The sequence below is a fragment of the Choloepus didactylus genome, chromosome Y (assembly GCF_015220235.1).
Source record: "Choloepus didactylus isolate mChoDid1 chromosome Y, mChoDid1.pri, whole genome shotgun sequence".
Classification (NCBI taxonomy): Eukaryota; Metazoa; Chordata; class Mammalia; order Pilosa; family Megalonychidae; genus Choloepus; species Choloepus didactylus.
Genome location: NC_051335.1, coordinates 6804047 through 6824936, shown reverse-complemented (window position 1 = coordinate 6824936; position 20890 = coordinate 6804047). Strand labels below are relative to the sequence as shown.

The window sequence follows — 20890 nt, the reverse complement described above, 5'->3', positions numbered from 1 at the left end:
TCAGGCAGATTATCTCTTCTCTTTGTCTGGGGCTTGTTTAAACTGGTTTTGCCTCCATTTCCCTTATTCCATGCTGTCTCTATGTGAAAACGAAACTTATTCCTTTCTTACAGTGGGGCTATATATCATTTTTTCTTCCCTGCATTTTCCAAGTTATCTATAAGTTACATTTCTTCATAAGGAAATAAAAATGACTGGTTCTTTCAAATGTTCGCATTCATGATGTACTTTGTTCAATGAGTGACTTCTGGTTCCTAGTGGCCTAACATTTAATATACAGAATATAGTAAGAAAACAAACACTTACAAAGACAGCACTATGGCAACAGCATCATTGAGGACACTTTCACCAAAAAGAAGTGCATATAGTTCAACATCAACTTGAAGCTCGTGGAATATGGCAAGAACAGTCACTAGCAAGTAGAAAGAGCCAGAGGAATATTTAGAGATTACAAATAATAATATATCCCCCTCAACAGATGATTATAATAGTTATTTAGAAATTAATTACTTCCTCTTAGAATTTAATCCTAATAAACATTCTCTTACCATATTAAAGATACAGTAATTTTATGTCCATATCTTTCTTTTCCCTAATCATATATATGCAGTATCTTTGCTCTCTCTTAAAAACAGCTGACAAGGAGGGAGGCAAGATGGCGGAGTGATGAGGAGCAGAATTTCGTCTCTCCCGTAGAGCAGCTGGCAATTACCCAAGAACTATATGAAACAGTGTTTTGGGGATCTCCAGTAACCAGTCACACACTGGACACAAGTTTGGAATTGGAGGAAAAGCTGAGATCGCAGCGAACATTGTAAGTTTCCTGAACCAGGGGTCTGGCGCCCCTCCCCACCCAGACCTCACAGACTGTCTTGCTGCCGGCTCCCTGAAAGGGGGGGGGGGGAAGAAAAACCAAAAAACAACAATCTGCTGAGGGCAAGAAGGGAGGCTCAAACCAGCCTCAACTGCAGAATTAATTAACAAATTAATTAACTAACTTTGGGAGCTGGGGTGCTAAAGAAGGGCTGGGCTCCAAGAAGTGGGGGCATGTAAAAGCAGGCACCCATTCCCAGACTCCAAAAAAGCCATTATTTTTCCCTTACATTTTGTCCCTTCTGGCTTCTCACTGATCCCTTATCTTTTTGCATTTCAATAGCCCCCCGGCAGGGGTGGAACTGAAGCGGTTGGAGAGTAATTATCAGACAATAGCCCAAAGCATATCTTTAAATGCTCTATTCTGACACTGACAAAACTTCCAGGCTGGGGAAAAACGTTTAAAAAAGACTCTTTTTTTTTTTTTCCTTTTTTCTTTTTCTTGATTTCTTTTCTACTATTTTTTTTTTTAAATCTAAAAGTAATATATGTGGTTATTTTCTATCGGAAAGCCCAGGTTGAGGGACTAGGCTGGGCTTGAGGGGAGACAGAGTACCTACAGTGTCTTTGAATTCCGTATTCACTACTGAAGGCCTCCACCCCCGTCTTTAATTGGCAACTCAGGCTGACCAAGGAATCTACCTGGAGAGGCCCCAAAGAGGAGAGAGGAGAAGGAAATAGTGCCCCTGAGAGACAACTGGAATTCTGAGGATTGGGAGAGTGGAGGGAGGCCCAGCTCAACTGGCAGTCCTCCTTCTGGGAATTCAGACCCCAGGGGCTGGAATTCAGATTCCAGCTTCAGTCAGCCACGCCCCTGACAGGATCAGAGTCACCAGGAGAACTAAAGGCTCCATACCTCCTTACACTGGTGGGGGAGCTGCAGGCTGGCCAGCGCCACCTGCTGGACAGGAGAGGAAAAGCACCAATTCTAAAGGCCTCATAGGAGGGTCTCATTCTCAGGAAAACTCCATACCCTCCCAATGAGACATGGGCCTCACTAGACTGGGAAAATCTGACTAGGGTCGACCATATCTGAGGAGACCCACTCACAAAAAGGTTACATAGAGGCAGAGCAAGAAACAGAAAAAACAAGAGGGGAAAAATTCCGATCAACTAAATAGAACCTAAGTTAGAGGTCTAGAATAAGTTGAACTGAATAACAGAGGCCAGAAAACAAAGCCAACCAACAAGAAAACCACTAAGTAAAAGACAGAAAACAAGCTCCAAAATAAACTAATCAAGAGAATCAGATGCCTAGACAACTTAAGATAACAAGCCATACCAGGAAACACGAAAACATGGACCAGCCAAAGGAACAAACGTATAGCTCAGCTGAGACACAGGAGTGGAGGCAACTAATGCTAAATAAATTTGATGAAATGAAGGAAGATATAGCAAAAGAGCTGAAGGATATAAAGAAGACACCGGCTGACCATAAAAAAGAATTCATAAACTTAAAAAAACAAATGGCAGAACCCATGGGAATGAAGGCCACAATGGAGGAGATGAAAAACACAATGGAGGGACACGACAGTAGATTTGAACAGGCAGAAGAAAGGATCAGTGAACTGGAAGACAGGTCATTCGAATTCATACACACAAAAGAACAGATGGTGAAAAAAATGGAAAAATATGAGCAGGGTCTTAGGGAGCTAAGTGACAACATGAAACGCACAAATATACGTGTTATGGGTATCCCAGAAGGAGAAGAGAGGGGAAAAGGGGCAGAAAGAGTAACAGAAGACATATTCACTGAAAATTTCCCAACTCTTATAAAAGACAGAAAATTAGAGATTCAAGAAGTACAACGTACCCCAAATAGAATAGATCCCAATAGACCTACTCCAAGACACTTACTGGTCAGATTGTCCAATGTCAAAGACCAAGGGAGGATTCTGAAAGCAGCAAGAGAAAAGCAATCCATCACGTACAAGGAAAAGTCAATAAGTCTATGTACAGATTTCTCTGCAGAAACCATGGAGGCAAGAAGACAGTGGCATGATATATTTAAGATACTGAAAAAGAAAAACTGCCAGCCAAGAATTCTATATCCAGCAAAACTTTCCTTCAAAAATGAGGGAGAGATTAAAACATTTTCAGACAAACAGACACTGAGAGAGTTTGTGAATAAGAGACCGGCACTACAAGAAATACTAAAGGGAGTGCTACAGGCTGATAGGAAAAGACAGGAGAGAGAGTTGGAGAAGAGTGCAGAAATGAAGATTATCAGGAAAGGTAAAAGGAGAGGAAAAAATAAGATATGCAATATAAATTCCAAAAAACAAAATGGTAGTAGAAAGTACTACCCTTACAGTAATAACACTAAATGTAAATGGATTAAACTCCCCAATAAAAAGACACAGACTGGCAGAATGGATTAAAAAAACAGGACCCATCTATATGCTGTCTACAATAAACTCACTTTAGACACAAGGACAAACATAGACTGAAAGTGAAAGGTTGGAAAAAGATATTTCATGCAAACAACAACCAGAAAAAAGCGGGAGTAGCTATATTAATATCAGACAAGTTAGACTTCAACAGCAAAACAATTAAAAGGGACAAAGAAGGACACTATATATTAATAAAAGAGTCAATTCATCAAGAAAACATAACAGTCATAAATATTTTTTTTGCAGTTTTTTTATCATCATTTTATTGAGATATATTCACATACCACGCAGTCATACAAAACAAATTGTACTTTCGATTGTTTACAGTACCATTACATAGTTGTACATTCATCACCTAAACCAATCCCTGACACCTTCATTAGCACACACACAAAAATAACAAGAATAATAATTAGAGTGAAAAAGAGCAATTGAAGTAAAAAAGAACACTGGGTACCTTTGTCTGTTTGTTTCCTTCCCCTACTTTTCTACACATCCATCCATAAACTAGACAAAGTGGAGTTTGGTCCTTATGGCATTCCCAATCCCACTGTCACCCCTCATAAGCTACATTTTTATACAACTGTCTTCGAGATTCATGGGTTCTGGGTTGTAGTTTAATAGTTTCAGGTATCCACCACCAGCTACCCCAATTCTTTAGAACCTAAAAAAGGTTGTCTAAAGTGTGCGTAAGAGTGCCCACCAGAGTGATCTCTCGGCTCGTTTTGGAATCTCTCTGCCACTGAAGCTTATTTCATTTCCTTTCACATCCCCCTTTTGGTCAAGAAGATGTTCTCCATCCCACGATGCCGGGTCTACATTCCTCCCCGGGAGTCATATTCCACGTTGCCAGGGAGATTCACTCCCCTGGGTGTCTGATCCCACGTAGGGGGGAGGGCAGTGATTTCACCTTTCAAGTTGGCTTAGCCAGAGAGAGAGGGCCACATCTGAGCAACAAAGAGGCATTCAGGAGGAGACTCTTAGGCACAAATACAGGGAGGCCTAGCCTCTCCTTTGCAGCAACCGTCTTCCCAAGTCATAAATATTTATGCACCAAACCAGAATGCCCCAAAATTCATGAGGCAAACACTGCGATCACAGAAAGGAGAAATAGATACCTCTACAATAATAGTTGGAGACTTCAATACACCACTCTCATCAATGGATAGAACATCTAGACAGAGGATCACTAAAGAAACAGAGATGTTGAATTGTATGATAAATGAACTAGACTTGACAGACATTTATAGAACACTACATCCAACAACAGCAGGATACACTTTTTTCTCAAGTGCTCATGGAACATTCTCTAGGATAGACCACATGTTGGGTCACAAAGCAAGTCTCAACAAATTTAAAAATATTGATATTATTCAAGACACTTTCTCAGACCACAATGGAATGAAGTTGGAAATAAATAAAAGGCAGAAGGTCATAAAATTCACAAACATATGGAGGCTAAACAACACCCTCTTAGAAAACCAGTGGGTAAAGGAAGAAATTACAAGAGAAATTAGTAAATACCTCGAGGCAAATGACAATGAAAATACAACTTATCAAAACTTATGGGATGCAGCAAAGGTGGTGCTGAGAGGGAAATTTATTGCCCTAAATGCCTATATTAAAAGAGAACAGAGAGCAAAAATTGAAGAGTTAACTGCTCACCTGGAGGAATTAGAGAAAGAAAAGCAAACTAACCCCAAAGCAAGCAGAAGGGAAGAAATAACAAAGATTAGAACAGAAATAAATGCAATTGAGAACAGGAAAACAATAGAGAGAATCAACAAAACCAGAAGTTGGTTCTTTGAGAAAGTCAATGAAATCGATGGACCACTGGCTAGGCTAACAAAAAAAAAAAAAAAAAAAGAGAGAGAGCAGATGCAAATAAATGCAATCAGAAATGGGAAAGGAAATATAACTACCGACCCTGCAGAAATTAAGGAGATAATGAGAAGATACTATGAGCAACTATATGCTAATAAACTAGACAACTTAGATGAAATGGACAACTTCCTAGAAAAGCATAAACAACCAACATTAACTCAAGAAGAAATAGATGACCTCAACAAACCAATCACAAGTAAAGAGATTGAGTCAGTCATCAAAAAGCTCCCAAAAAGGAAAAGCCCAGGACCAGATGGTTTCACGTGTGAATTCTACCAAGCATTCAAGAACGAATTAGTACCAATCCTGCTCAATCTCTTCAAAAAAATTGAAGAAGAGGGAAAGCTACCTAACTCTTTCTATGAAGCCATCATCACCCTAATACCAAAACCAGGCAAAGATAATATAAAAAAAGAAAATTATAGACCAATTTCTTTAATGAACATAGATGCAAAAATCCTCAACAAAATACTCACAAATCGAATCCAGCAGCACATTAAAAGAATTATATACCACGACCAGGTAGGATTTATTCCAGGTATGCAAGGCTGGTTCAACACAAGAAAATCAATTAATGTAATACACAATATCAATAAATCAAAGCAGAAGAACCACATGATCATCTCGATTGATGCAGAAAAGGCATTTGACAAAATTCAACATCCTTTCCTGATGAAAACATTTCAAAGGATAGAAATAGAAGGGAACTTTTTCAATATGATAAAGGCAATATATGAAAAACCCACAGCTAGTATCACACTCAATGGGGAGAGACTGAAAGCTTTTCCTCTAAGATCAGGAACAAGACAGGGATGCCCACTATCACCACTGCTATTCAACATTGTGCTGGAAGTTCTAGCTAGAGCAATTAGGCAAGAAAAAGAAATAAAAGGCATCCAAATTGGAGAGGAAGAAGTAAAACTTTCACTATTTGCAGACAACATGATTCTATATGTAGGAAATCCAGAAAAATCTACAGCAAAGCTACTAGAACTAGTCAATGAATACAGCAAAGTAGCAGGCTACAAGATCAACACGCAAAAATCTGTAGTGTTCCTATACACAAGTAATGTGCAACAAGAGGAGGAAATCAAGAAAAAAATCCCATTTACAATAGCAACCAAAAGAATCAAGTATTTAGGAATAAACTTAACCAAGGACACAAAAGACCTTTACATAGAAAACTATAAGAAACTGCTAAAAGAAATTGAACAAGACCTGAAAAAATGGAAGAACATACCATGTTCATGGATTGGAAGACTAAATATAGTTAAGATGGCAATTTTACCTAAACTGATTTACAGATTCAATGCAATACCAATTCAAATCCCAACAACTTACTTTACAGAAATAGAAAAACTAATAACTAAATTTATTTGGAAGGGTAAGATGCCCCGAATAGCCAAAAATGTTTTGAGAAAGAGGAGTGAAGTGGGAGGTCTCACACTACCTGACTTTGAAGCATATTACAAAGCTACAGTGCTCAAAACAGCATGGTACTGGCATAAGGACAGATATACTGATCAATGGAATTGAATTGAGTGTTCAGAAGTAGACCCTCACATCTATGGACAACTGATCTTTGATAAGGCAGTGAAGCCGAAGCAACTGGGAAAGAGCAGCCTGTTCAATAAATGGTGTTTGGAGAACTGGATAACCATTTCCAAAAGAATGAAAGAGGATGTCCATCTCACACCTTATACCAAAATTAACTCAAAGTGGATCAAAGACCTAAACATTAGCACCAAGACCATAAAACTCTTAGAAGAAAATGTAGGGCAATATCTTAAAGATCTTGTGAAAGGAGGTGGTTTCTTAGAGCTCACACCCAAGGCACAAGCAACCAAAGAACACATAGACAAATGGGATCTCCTCAAAATTAAACACTTTTGTACATCAAAGGACTTTCTCAGAAAAGTCAAAAGGCAACCTACACAATGGGAGATGATATTTGGAAACCACATATCAGATAAGGATTTAATATCCCGAATATATAAAGGAATCCTGCATCTCAATAACAGAAAGATAAACAATCCAATTAAAAAATGGGCAAAAGACATGAACAGACATTTTTCTGAAGAGGAAATACAAATGGCTCAAAAGCATATGAAAAAATGCTCAACTTCACTGGCTATTAAGGAAATGCAAATCAAAACCACAATGAGATATCATTTCACACCTACCAGAATGGCCATTATCCAAAAAACAGAAAATGGCAAGTGCTGGAGAGGATGTGGAGAAAGAGGCACATTTATTCATTGTTGGTGGGAATGTAGAATGGTGCAACCACTCTGGAAGACAGTATGGAGGTTCCTCAGGAAGCTAAATATAGATTTGCCATATGACCCAGCTATTCCATTGCTGGGTATATACTCAGAGGAACTGAAACTTAAGACACAGACAGACATTTGTAAACCAGTGTTTATTGCAGCATTATTCACAATTGCCAAGAGATGGAAACAGCCCAATGTCCATCAAAGGACAAGTGGATAAACAAACTGTGGTATATGCACATGATGGAATATTATGCAGCTGTAAGACAGAACAAAGACATGGATCATGTAATAATGTGGATGAACCTTGAGGACATTATGTTGAGTGAAGTTAGCCAGAAACAAAAGGACAGATTCTGTACGGTCTCACTAATATGAACAGCATTAATGAACAAACTTTGGAAGTTAAAAGCTGACAACACAGGCGACCAGGAGATAAAAAGGGGGCAGAGGTCAGCCATTTGATGCTGAAGGACTACAGAATGTTTAGGATTGATTGCATGAATCCAGAAATAGATAGCATAATACTGTGTGATGGTAGCACAGTATTGTAAGTACACTGAACAAAGATGTCTGTGAGTAAAGCTGAAAGAGATGGGACAGGAGAATGTATGACACCAGAGGTAAAGATAGATGATAAAGACTGGGACTGTATAACGTGGCAAAAACTGGAGTGGCCAATGACTGTTACTAAATATACAAATATAAAAATGTTTTTGCATGTGGGAAAGCAAATGAATGTCAACCATGTAGAAATTTGAAAAAGGGATGGTATTCAGGAAAAAACATAATCAAAGCAAACTGGAGTCTATGGTCAACAGTAACATTGTAATATACCTCCATTAAATGTAACAAAGGCAATATGCCAATGCTAAATGTATACGAGAGGGGGATATAGGGGAGTAATATGGGATTCTTGGTAGTGGTGTTATTTGCTGTCCTTAGCAGTATATTGTATTGTATGACATGTTATTATTCTTTTTATCATTTTTTCTTATTGCTAAAAAAAAATTTTTCTTGTAGTAATCAGTATGTTCAAGTGTTGATTGTGGTGATAAATGTACAACTTTATGATGATACCATGAACAACTGATTGTACACTGTGGTTAAATGTATGGTATGTGAACATAACTCTATAAAATTGTAGGAAAATATATATATAGGAGTAAAAGTGTTGGAGAAAACATGGTGAGAGGGATGATGCCTCACCAATATGGACTAACTACAATGTGTAAACTCAGAATTGAATCTTAGAACATAGCCTAACGTGGACACAATAATTGTAATAGTCCCTAGATTGTAAGCTCTTACAGCAGTTAACTCTATCCTTGAATTGTAAGGCCTATCTCTAAACTTTAAGATGCTGATCCCCTAGCATATGCTGTCACAAACATTGGGACTGGCAGTTTGATGTGCTGAGCCCTCAAGCATGGGACTTGCCCTTATGAAGCTCATTACCACAAAGGAAAGTCTAAAGTTGTATGTAATGGTGCCTAAGAGTCTCCCCCTGAGTACCTCTTTGTTGCTCAGATGTGGCCCTCTCTCTCTCTAACTGAGCCATCTCGACAGGTGAACTCGCTGCCCTCCCCCCTACATGGGACAGGACTCCCAGGGGTGTAAATCTCCCTGGCAAAGCAGAGTATGACTCCCGGGGATGAATGTGGACCCGGCATCGTGGGACTGAGAGTATCTTCTTGACCAAAAGGGGGATGCAAAATGAGACGAAATAGTTTCAGTGGCTGAGAGATTCCAAATGGAGTCGAGAGGTCACTCTGGTGGACATTCTTATGCACTATATAGATAACACCTCTTAGGCTTTAATGTATTGGAATAGCTAGAAGTAAATACCTGAAACTACCAAACTCCAACACAGCAGTCTGGACTCCTGAAGACAATTATATAATAATGTAGATTACAAGGGGTGACAGTGTGATTGTGAAGACCTTGTGGATCACACCCCCTTTATCTAGTGTATGGATGAGTGGAGGATGGGGATAAAAACTAAAGGACAAATGGGGTGGGATGGGGGGATGATTTGGGTGTTTTTTTTTCACTTTTATTTTTTATTCTTGTTCTGGTTCTTTCTGATGTAAGGAAAATGTTCAGAGAGAGACTGTGGCAATGAACGCATAACTATGTTATCATACTGTGGACAGCGGATTGTATATCATGGATGATTGTATGGTGTGTGAATGTATTTCAATAAAACTGAATTTAATAAAAAAAACAGCTGACAATAACCTTGGAGGACTAAGTTGATATATTCTTCTTGCAAATGTTAACAATCTTGTCTTTTACATTTCTTTTCCATAAACAATAGATTCAGAATTTCTTCCAGACCAAGTAGCCATTAATCTTTGAGGATGAAGCATATTATTAAAAGTATCTCCTGCTGCAAACTTCATTTTCTACATGAAGACTTACAACTCATTTCTATCTGACTTGCAAATATCAAGCATACTGGTTTGGCAACGACAGTAGGAAATGAAAATACAAGTTTAGTTTTTGGTTGCAGTAAAATGTATGGCCAGAATCACAGCTGCTAAATTTAACATAAGAAGCAGCAAACTATCAGGATAGTACAGCTTGAGAAGGGTGAAAAAAACCTTCTTTCAGGAAAACAATTAGAAGAGAATCCTTAAAAAGTCAGATGAGACTGAAGTTGTGTTATAACTTTAATTGCTAAGTCACGTACAGGTCACTAACTAAATAAAACCCAAGCAGACAGGAAAGATTAATATAACCAGAGATGAGAGAGCCTCTTCAAATGCCAACCAAAAACCACTAAACTTTCATTTTAAAAGATATAGTTTCAACTGTAAACATCTCATCTGGATTCTACTGATACCAAAGCTTACAAAGAGAGAGAGAGAAAAGGAGGGTGGGAGCAATGCTGCAGAATTTTGAAAATAGAACTTACAGTTCATTCTTTTATCAAGTGAACAATTGCTAAATCATAGAATTGGAGCAGCTGCCTATATAACTCAGGAAAAAAAAAACTATAACTATAACACATTATATAAGCAAAAGATTTTTGCTTGAGCCATCCAGGCAATATCCCTACTAAAATAAAACTAGAAGGTTGAAGTAATGTAGCCAAGCCCAATCAAATAAGATTTCTCATAGGCTTTGAAAAGTCGAGGAGCTTGCTTCCAGTGAGAGGACACAGAAAACAGAGATGGCACAGAAAACAAAGACCACTGACTCTTTGCAAAAACCTTCCTACCTTCAAATTGATAATACAAACAGCTACAAACAATAAGTGGGTGGCCTTGATGGTCTTTAAGGAAGCAATTTAAAGACCTCCAGTTTAAAACATGCTGAACAACACACAGGCTTTTCTAAGAAAAAAAAAGTCCACTGTCTAATCTTTTAAAATCATCTTTTATAGAGTATAGAATACATTTTTCTCTCTCCCATAGTGCTCTGTTATAAGAGTTAACACAGGAACTCAGAGATAACCTTAGGATCTTGCATTTAATTGTGCTGACAGGCAATTAAAGAAGATGATTATACTTACAAGGTCAAAAGGTAAAAACAGAATAAACCTCTACCTCTACCATGAAGTACAATAGAAGAAAACTTCCATCCTTAGTCTATGTTCCCAACCCTGCCTCTTCATCTCGCATTTTTCTCTAAATCCCTAAATTGAGCTTACCAATACTATATTAGGAAAACTAAAACCTAACTCTGTAAAATTAAATTCATTCTACATCGTGATATTTTAGAAGAGCTAACACTAAAAACACAAGGGAAAGAAGTGTTAATATCAAAACAATTTTATAACCACAGTTCAATTTTATAAAAACAATTTTTAATTAAGGCCCACCAATGACCCAAATCACACTTGTATGACAAGTGCCTTGTCACAATCATTTAAAAACTCTTTTTTCTATTAAATGTAGGTAGCTGAAGGTAAACAGAAGATTTTTAGGGAACTGGTTTTTTTTGGAAGCTTGAAAGGAACCTATTTCAATTAATCTAGCTAATCTTCCCCTAAACTCAATCACTAAAGAGAGAGAGCAACCTGAATTTCTAAAGAAAGTACCTTATAAAGCTTGGCTAAATAGCACCAAATTATGGACCAGTAACTGGCAATTGTAATAAAGAATTAAAAGCAAAAAAAAATGAACTTGTGTTTAAGACAAAAGGAACCATGAATTCTGGATTTTCCTCCACAACTGGGAAGTGCAATACAGGAAGTACCTAACCATGAATTCTACACCTCAAATACCCACATGTGCTTTGACTGCAAAACACTGTACCTTAAGTATTTATGCTCCATGCTCATCTAACACATACCTGGATCAGTTGCTGATACAATAGCACCAAACAACAGGCAATCTGTAAAGTAAAAATCTCCTGCAAGTTGCCCAGTTACTTTCATCAGTGTTACACAGCCATACATTATTGACCTGTTAAATAAAAATATTTCTACTTTAGAAAAAAACATCAACTGCTAAAGAAGTTAGAATCAAAGAAAAAAAAAAGATGCATCTACCGTCGTCGTACCTTTTGATTAACCCTGAATTTAATTCATGTCATTTAAATATGGTAATACCTTAGCCTTAAGGAAAAGTCAAACTATTATCTATGTGAATACATTTTACTGCATAAGTCCTTGGCCACATTCAAGAATACAATATTGCATAAATCAAATATGTAATATTTTTAAATTATAATATGAAGACTAAAAAGTGTCTTTCAAAAGTACTTACCCAATGACAAAACAAGAAATTGCTGTTTCAAGAAAAGCATATGCTAGGATAGAACCAATGTTTTGAAAGAAATGTCTCTGATTTTAAAAAAAAAAGTTATACTGTGTTAGAATATGTAACAATTATGTGAAAAAGAACAGCTTTCTATTCTAGTGTGCTATGCTAATATTAAATGCATTATTCATTAAAGGAAATAAGAGAAAGCATTCTTGTATGGGCATAAATTTCAGCATCTAAAAAGGGTAAGTAATTAAAGAAATGGAAAGGAGAAGGGAGGAGAACCTGGAAAGAACTGTGTGGTTTGGAAGTGTCAAGTTATCATAAATCCCATGGAGTTTGTTTGCTCAGAGTATATGAAATACAAAAGCACTTACCCTCTTTAGACTATAGCCTGCATAAAATATGATAGGGGGAAGTAATATGTTGAAAAATACTTCTGGATCAAAAGTAACTTGTTAAAATAAAGAGTTCTTTTAGACGGATTTCTTAGAAGACCTCCTATTACATTACTAAATTATCCAAAAGAAAAAAAATTAAATGTTAAACTGGTCAAAGATAAGAAAAGTACTATGGTAACTTAAAAATATTTCATATAGAATAGCTGTTGTTCTATCTCTCAAACAAATGACAAGGAGATGATGATGCAACAATTAAGTCATATCTTTGGAAAGTGTGTTAAAATACTATGATATTAAAAATCATATAAATAGGAGAAAGCATGAACATATCTTTGCTTTAAATAAAAGTGACTCTAAAACTGGTAATATAAAATTTGGGGGTATAACACCATAGTTGGTAAGAAAAAACATACTTCTTGCATAGGTAGCATCTCTAAATGTACACAACAGTATCACGATAAAAAGTTTCTGTACAACCCAGACTTCTAGTCACTTATTTTAAGACCTACTCAATATAATAATGCAGACGCCCCCTTCTGTTCATAAGGCTGTAGTAGAATTTGACATGAATACAAAGAAGCTACACATATACCCATGTTAAAACAGTTTACTAGAACTTTTAAGGAACTGGAATTTTCCACAGGTGGAAAGAACTCTTACTGCAAAGTAAAGTTTAAGTTCATATGAAATTCTAAAACATTAAAAATGGTCAAGAAACACAACCAAGGAGCTATAACAGCCCAGTCCTGCCAATGTAGAAGACAAAGTGGAGACAAACAGCCATGGATGGGTGAAAAGAAAGGGACGTGAGCAAAGTGGCACTGAGAAGCTTCATGGCAATGACTATGAAGAGGATAGGAGAAAGTGGCTCCAGGAATGTTGGCAAGCCAAAAGATGCATCCCAACCTCCTACATATATCTTTAAGATAGCATGGCACAATAAATAACTGATACTCATACAAAGGTCCCTGAAGTTGTACCAGGTTATAAATCTAAAAAGATTAAATTGTGATCAATATAGAATACAATCAAGGCAAGAGAGAATTCAAATAAACAAACATTAATGGAACATTTTAAGTATTATAAATAAAGGCAATGTGCTAAAGTACTATAAAACTGAAAGGGCCATCTTCAAATGGAAACAAAGGCTTCTGAATTCTGCTTAACTTGATGCTCTTCACCACTTATTACAACAATTATAAACAACATGGGTGAAACAAAAAAGGTTATAATACTTGGCCTCAATCAGAAAATGAAATTACATATTCATTTCCTTAGCATCACATTACATTACTTCAGTGAGGTTTACTTCATTTTAAAAGACTATTTTAAATATCATTAAAAAATTCATTATTAAAAAAATTCATACTGATTTTTCTTCTGAATCACTTTACTGCTATACATTTAAAAATATTCCAAAGATTCCCTTTAACCAGAACTTACCTTTCTAAGCATTTCATTATCTTGAACATTATTGAGTTCATGTGAACTAATCTCTCCTTTCAGCATATACTCACAAAATTTTCCACTAACATTTACCAATAAGGTAATTGGACTTGACTGCACTTCACAGCTCAGGGTCACATTATTTACATCACTTGGAACATGAATGCCATATCGAAGCACAAGGCCTACCAAAAGTCCTGGAAATAAAAGAAAAATGTAAGTCCTTGGTGGTTTGATGGGTTCAGCCCTCTACCACAGGTTTTACCATTGGGAAGACGGTTGCTGCAAAGGAGAGGCTAGGCCTCCCTATGGTTGTGCCTAAGAGCCTCCTCCCGAATGCCTCTTTGTTGCTCAGATGTGGCCCTCTCTCTCTGGCTAAGCCAACTTGAAAGGTGAAATCACTGCCCTCCCCCCTACGTGGGATCAGACACCCAGGGGAGTGAATCTCCCTGGCAACGTGGAATATGACTCCCGGGGAGGAATGTAGACCCGGCATCGTGGGACGGAGAACATCTTCTTGACCAAAAGGGGGATGTGAAAGGAAATGAAAAAAGCTTCAGTGGCAGAGATTCCAAAAGGAGCCGAGAGGTCACTCTGGTGGGCACTCTTACGCACACTTTAGACAACCTTTTTTAGGTTCTAAAGAATTGGGGTAGCTGGTGGTGGATACCTGAAACTATCAAACTACAACCCAGAACCCATGAATCTCGAAGACAGTTGTATAAAAATGTAGCTTATGAGGGGTGACAAGGGGATTGGGAAAGCCATAAGGACCACACTCCACTTTGTCTAGTTTATGGATGGATGAGTAGAAAAGTAGGGGAAGGAAAGAAACAGACCAAGGTACCCAGTGTTCTTTTTTACTTCAATTGCTCTTTTTCACTCTAATTATTATTCTTGTTATTCTTGTGTGTGTGCTAATGAAGGTATCAGGGATTGATTTGGGTGATGAATGTACAACTATGTAATGGTACTGTGAACAATCGAAAGTACGATTTGTTTTGTATGACTGTGCGGTATATGAATATATCTCAATAAAATGAAGATTAAAAAAAAAAAAAAGACATAATGGTGAGCAAAATAAGCCAGGCACAAAAAGAGAGATATTGTATGTTACCACTAATGTGAATTCTGTGAAAAATGTACAATGTTTTATACTGTAGAATGTAGGGGACCTAGAGATACCAATTAGTGGAGGGGGAATGATAATCTAATAAGAACAGATAAACTATGGAGGGTAATCTCAATGTTATAGGAATGCTCAGGAATGATTATGGTTTGTAAACTTTCTTGGATATAGTAAGATCATGTTGGAAGCAATAGAGTTATTTTAGGTTTTTTTTTTCTCTTATTCCTTTGTTTTCTTAGGGGTTGTTAATTTTCTTGGGGTATGGAAGGAACATGTTGGAAGCAATGTAGTTATTTTAGATTATTTGTTTTTCTTACTCCTCTGTTTGGACATGGTTTATTAATTTTCTTGGGGTATGGTAGGAACATATTGGAAGCAAAGCAGTTATTTTAGCTTATTTGTTTTCCTTAATCCATTGCTTTGTTTGAAATGTTGTGGGGTTTTTTTGGTTGTTGTTTGCCTGTTTGTTTTTAATTTTTTGATAAACAAAGTTAAAAAATTGAAAAAAATCAGTAGAAAAATGGGAGTAAAAACTAAATGACAAATAGGGTGGGATGGGGGGATGGTTTGGGTATTCTCTTTTCACTTTTATTTTTTATTCTTATTCTGATTCTTTCTGATGTAAGGAAAATGTTCAGAAATAGATTGTGGTGATGAACGCATAACTATATGATCATACTGTGAACAGTTGATTGTATACCATGGATGACTGTATGGTTTGTGAATATATTTCAATAAAACTGAATTAAAAAAAAATGTAAGTCCCTCTTGCAGACAGATGATTTCCTCTGAACCCCACACATACCTTTGGACTGGTAATGGAAATTTTCTTACGATAGTCCCCTGTAGTTTCCACCTCCATCCATCAAGTCACAAGACTGTTAAACACAAGCACTTACACACTTTATTCCTCCAGCACATGGCTGGCCACATAACACACACTGAATAAATTGAAAAGTCAATAATATTCATAGATCAATTGAATTCTTCTTCTAAAAGGTCAGATATTAATTTTAAAATATCTGCTTAAAAATCAAAACATGTCAGGGTGAAGAAAAGTTTTGGTAATGGTGATGATGGTAGTGCAACACTGTGAATGAATTAACACCACTGAATTGTACATTTGAAAGTGGTTAAAATGGGAAATGTTATGTTGTATGTATGTTACCACAATACAATTTTTAAATAATAAAATCATGGAATATAAGTCCTGAATCTAGTGCTAGGAGATGAACACATTGCTTCGCTTTTGATATTCAGATATGCACAATGTTCTAGATACTATAAAACCATATTGATAACACTTTTATTGAGATGTAATTCAAATACCATAAAGTTTGCCCTTTTCAAGTGTACAATCCAGTGGGTTTTAGTATGTTCAAAAAGCTGTGTCATGGAACTATACTACACATTGAACCCTAAGATAAACCATGGACTATAGTTACTAATACAATTATAAAAATATGCTATCATCAATTGTAACAAATGTTCCATATTAATGCAAGGTCTTAATAATAGGGTGGTACTAATATTAACTAATTATAATGAGTAAACTCTGGGAGTTAAAATCTAGAGGAAAGGTTACCAGGAAATAGAAAGAGGTTACAGAATGTGTAGATTATGCTTAAGGTACACAGAATGTTTAATAAGGTTGATTGTAAAGGTTTGGAAATAGAGGTGATGGTAGCACAACAGTGTAAGTGTAATTAACAATGCTGAGTGTGAGTGTGGTAGAAAGGGGAAGTCTAAGGTCATGTATGTCACTAGGAGGAAAGCTAGAGAATAAAACATGGGACTTTATAACTTAGTGAAACCTATTGTGGAGAATGACTGTGGTTAATTGTACAAACATAAGAAAGTTCCTACATGAACAAGAACAAATGTACATCACCATTAAAAGGTGTTAACAATAGGGTGGCATATGGGAAAAAATACAGTTAATGCAAACTAAGGACTATGGCTAACAGTAACATTGTAATATTCTTTCATCCACTGTAACAAAGGTATATACCAAAGGCAAACATCAATAATGGGAGGGGGGGGTCATAAGGAGTACGGAAATTTTTTTCTTCTTTTTGGAGCAATGAGAACGTTTTCAAATTGATTGTGGTGATGAATGCATAACTATGTGTTGTACCAAAAGCCGCTGATTGTAAACGTTGGATGGATTGTATGGTGTGTGAATAAAACTTTTAAAAAAAGATTACTTATGCTGGTGTCAACAAACCAATGTCCAGAGGAAAGGTGAAAATATTTGTCTGTTTCTCATATATGAATGTCTGATGAAAAAAACAATAATAATAGGGTGATATATGGGAATCCTGTATTTTACGCATGATTATTATGACCAAATATTCCACTGTATGGACACACTTCAACTGCAGATTGAACCCAAACTTCTACAACATTCCTTAACTCCCAGATGCACAGTATACCACTAGTTACATTTTGCATTCCTGTGTCCTTTTATTCCAACCAGCGAGCCATTCTTTTAACATATGTGAATGGAGTACTATGCTAGGTAGCCCTCCAGGATTCAGAGATCTAAACAAGGCCCCTCCTTCAAAGAGATCTCAGTCCAGTTAGGGAAACAGATCAAGTAAAAAACTGTAATACAATATATCTGTATATAAGGGGTTATAAAAAAAAAAAACAGAAAATGGATACCTAACCAAGTCTGAGGAAGTGGGGCATAAGTGAAGTCTTTCCAGAGGTGTCACCTGAGCAGGTAACAAAGTAGAGGAAAGGGTATTCCAGGAAGGGTGAAGAGTAGTACTTATGGAGTCAAGGAAGAGTGAAAGAACACAGCCCATTTGGGGAATCACAAGTAGTTCAGCATGGCTGGCTCTTAAGATACAGGTGAAAGTTACAAGTGTTGAGGTTTGAAAGAGAAGCAGGGGCTGAATCATAAAAGACCTTGGATGCTGGGAAAGGGAGTTGGGACTTTATCCTAGCAGCAAAAGGAAGTTATAAGTAGGGACATGAGATCAGTTTTTATTGAGATATATTCACATACCATACAGTTACACAAAGCATACATTCAGTTGTTCACAGTACCACCATATAGTTGTGCATCCATCACCAAAATTAATTTTTTGAACATTTTCATTACCACACACACAAAAGTAATAAGAATAAAAATTAAAGTGAACAAGAACAATTAAAGTAAAAAACATCACTGGGTGCTTTTTTTTTTTTTTTCCTCCAATTTTTCTACTCATCCATCCTGCGGGATACTGATTACGTGCTTCGACTTGGCGGGCCTGGGCCGGGGGACCTGATCAGCCCCTGGGGAGGGTGGTGGGCACGGGCAGTAGCGCCCTCCACAGCCCCCCGGGCCTGAGAAAGTGAGGCCGGAGGCAGGCCTCATTTTCTCACCCAAAATACAACCATTGGAGGAGGCTTGCCGGAGAAAACCGCCTCCCTTATCTTGCCACACACTCCCAGTTGCCAGAGCAACTCCCCCACCGCCAGTGCACATGCACCGTTGCCAGAGCAACTCCTGCCCCCGGCAAACAGCTTCCGCGTCCTCTCAGAACCAATCCTAGCCTTTCTCCCCTCAGCATTACCATTTAAGGCCCTTACACCCCTACACCAACCCCGCCCTCTATGCCAGCCTATATAACTTGTGCTCACCCCTGAATAAAGGCTTTTTGTTCTACCCCCCTGTAAGGAGAGTGTCTCGTTTTCTTTTCCCCTCGCCGCCCTCCACACCTTGCACGCCTCCGCCGGGGACTCGGCCAAGTCCCCCACCTCGCCCTCGCCTCCGGGAAGAGCCTCCGCCGGTACCCACAAAGCAAACCTAATAGCAGAAGGTTCCGTGGGTGCCCGCCCCTACCTAGCTGCGACCGCAACTGGTGCCCCGTGTGAGGCAGGTCCTCTCCACACAATGGTCCAGCAAATCGCCCACTCGCCCGGACGCCTCTCCATCTCCCCTTCCCCTAGCCTGCAAGGTAAGGGCCGCCTCTCCCTCGCCGCTCCGCGCCCGGAGCCGCCTCTCCCTTGCCGAATTATCCCGGCTACAAATACTGTTGCCCCCGACTACCTCTCGTCTTCTCTTTCTATGACCCCCATTCCTCCTAACACTCTCCCTCTTCCCCTCCATTACTTTGCTGTAGTCCTCTGTGTCTTCGTTTCTCTGTTCGGCGCAGTGTGCCTCGCCGTGACGCCCCCCCGACTGTTCTCGTTACCAGAGAGTCCTGCTTTCTGTTCTCGTCATCTCCTTCGGCCTCGCGGCCACGGTTTACCTCATTCTCCTTGCTCGATAGACAACACCCCCCTCCTTTCCCCTCCGCTATGGGTAATCGTCTATCCGCACGCCAAGCGCCTCAAGTTCGCACTCTGGCGGGTCTCCTAGATACACATTGTTGTAAGGTGTCTGTCCGGCAGCTGCAAGTATACTGGGACCTCCTGCTGCCCTTTAACCCATGGCTCACCACTTGCCATCTTTGGGACCCCGTCACTTATAATCGCCTTATTGATCGGGTCACCAACGCCATGGAACATGAGAGCAAGCGCTTCCCTCCCGGCTTACTCCCCACCTTAATAACCGTCCGCTCCTGCCTTCAAGGCTCCCTCCCCCCTGACCGAGGCCCCATTAAATCCAAGGAGGCCCTGTCAACTCAATCGACAAATTCGGACAGTGAGACCAATGCGGACCACGATTCGGACGCAAAATCTTTAGTCGAGCAGATTAACAACGCGCTCGAAGTCACCCCCCAAAAACGAAACAATACCGAGTCTCGCCAAAATGGCGAACTTCCTCCTTCTTCTTCCACTGAAGGGAGGAAGTGCTCCAGCAATAACGTCAGCCCTAAGCCGGGCCGGAAACCGCATGCGCTTTACCCCGCCCTTTCACAGGGCGGAGCCAGCCCGCCATCTTAAGCCTTAGCTACATCCACCGCGCCGCCATCTTGCGACACTTGGGGCCTCCCGCTTCCGCTTCCCCCTTCCACGGACTCTTGGATTGCGCCGCCGCAACTCACTCCCATCCCCCACTCGCAACCTGCCTCCCTCTCCCCTTTAGAGCTGCTGCCGGCGGCTGCCGCCGCCCCTCCCGCCCCGCCGGCAAACAACCCCTGGTTGCCTTCTACACCTCAAGGCAACCCTTGGGGCAACGCTGCCCCTACCCCCACTCCCGTGCCAGGCCCTCTGCAAGCGCGCCCTCCTTTCCCTCACGCTTTTCGCTGCTTTCCCCTTAACGTTACCCCCATACCGCAAAAACCGTACGACTGGTATCCCTTTGACTCAGACATTATCAAGCAGCTTCGCAGGGCCGTCAAGGAGGACGGGTTAGGTAGCCCATACGCTTCCCAAATACTGCAGAATCTCGCCATGAACTTTTGCCTCCCCCAAGACTGGGCCTCGCCTGCCCGTACCATCCTTAGCCCCGGCCAGTTCGTTGATTGGCGTGCCCACTTCCAGGCAGAAGCAGCTAGGCAGAGCGAGCAAGACGCAGCCACTGGGCCACTCATCCCGCCGAAGCTTACTTGGGCACGGGAGCGTTTATACACGCATCCGCCTATATCAATGCACCCGCCACCTTTTGGCCTATCCTTCGGGGAATCACCTTAAGAGCGTTTGCCAACTGCTCCGCCTGTCGGCCTACTAAATTCACCAAGCTCCTCCAGGAGCCGAGTGAGCCTTTCGCCACCTTTGTCTCCAGGGTCGAAGAAACCTGCGCTCGAAAGGTTAGTGATCCCCAGGCCCAACTGGCCCTTGCTCGAGAACTCATTCTCGAGGGAGCCAATCCCTCTTGCAAGCAGGCTATCCTTCC

At 39.5% G+C, this 20890-nt stretch overlaps 1 protein-coding gene across 1 annotated transcript in view; it reads right to left on the bottom strand.

Moving 5' to 3' along the window:
* SLC9A6 (solute carrier family 9 member A6) overlaps window positions 1-20890 on the bottom strand; it is a 104920-nt gene that overhangs the window by 69936 nt on the left and 14094 nt on the right. The window contains exons 2-6 of the mRNA XM_037822783.1: window positions 13983-14182; window positions 12516-12593; window positions 12142-12218; window positions 11726-11838; window positions 307-412 (exon numbers count right to left, since the gene is read on the bottom strand). Of these exons, the coding sequence (XP_037678711.1) occupies window positions 307-412; window positions 11726-11838; window positions 12142-12218; window positions 12516-12593; window positions 13983-14182 (574 nt within the window). The remainder of the gene's footprint in view (window positions 1-306; window positions 413-11725; window positions 11839-12141; window positions 12219-12515; window positions 12594-13982; window positions 14183-20890) is intronic.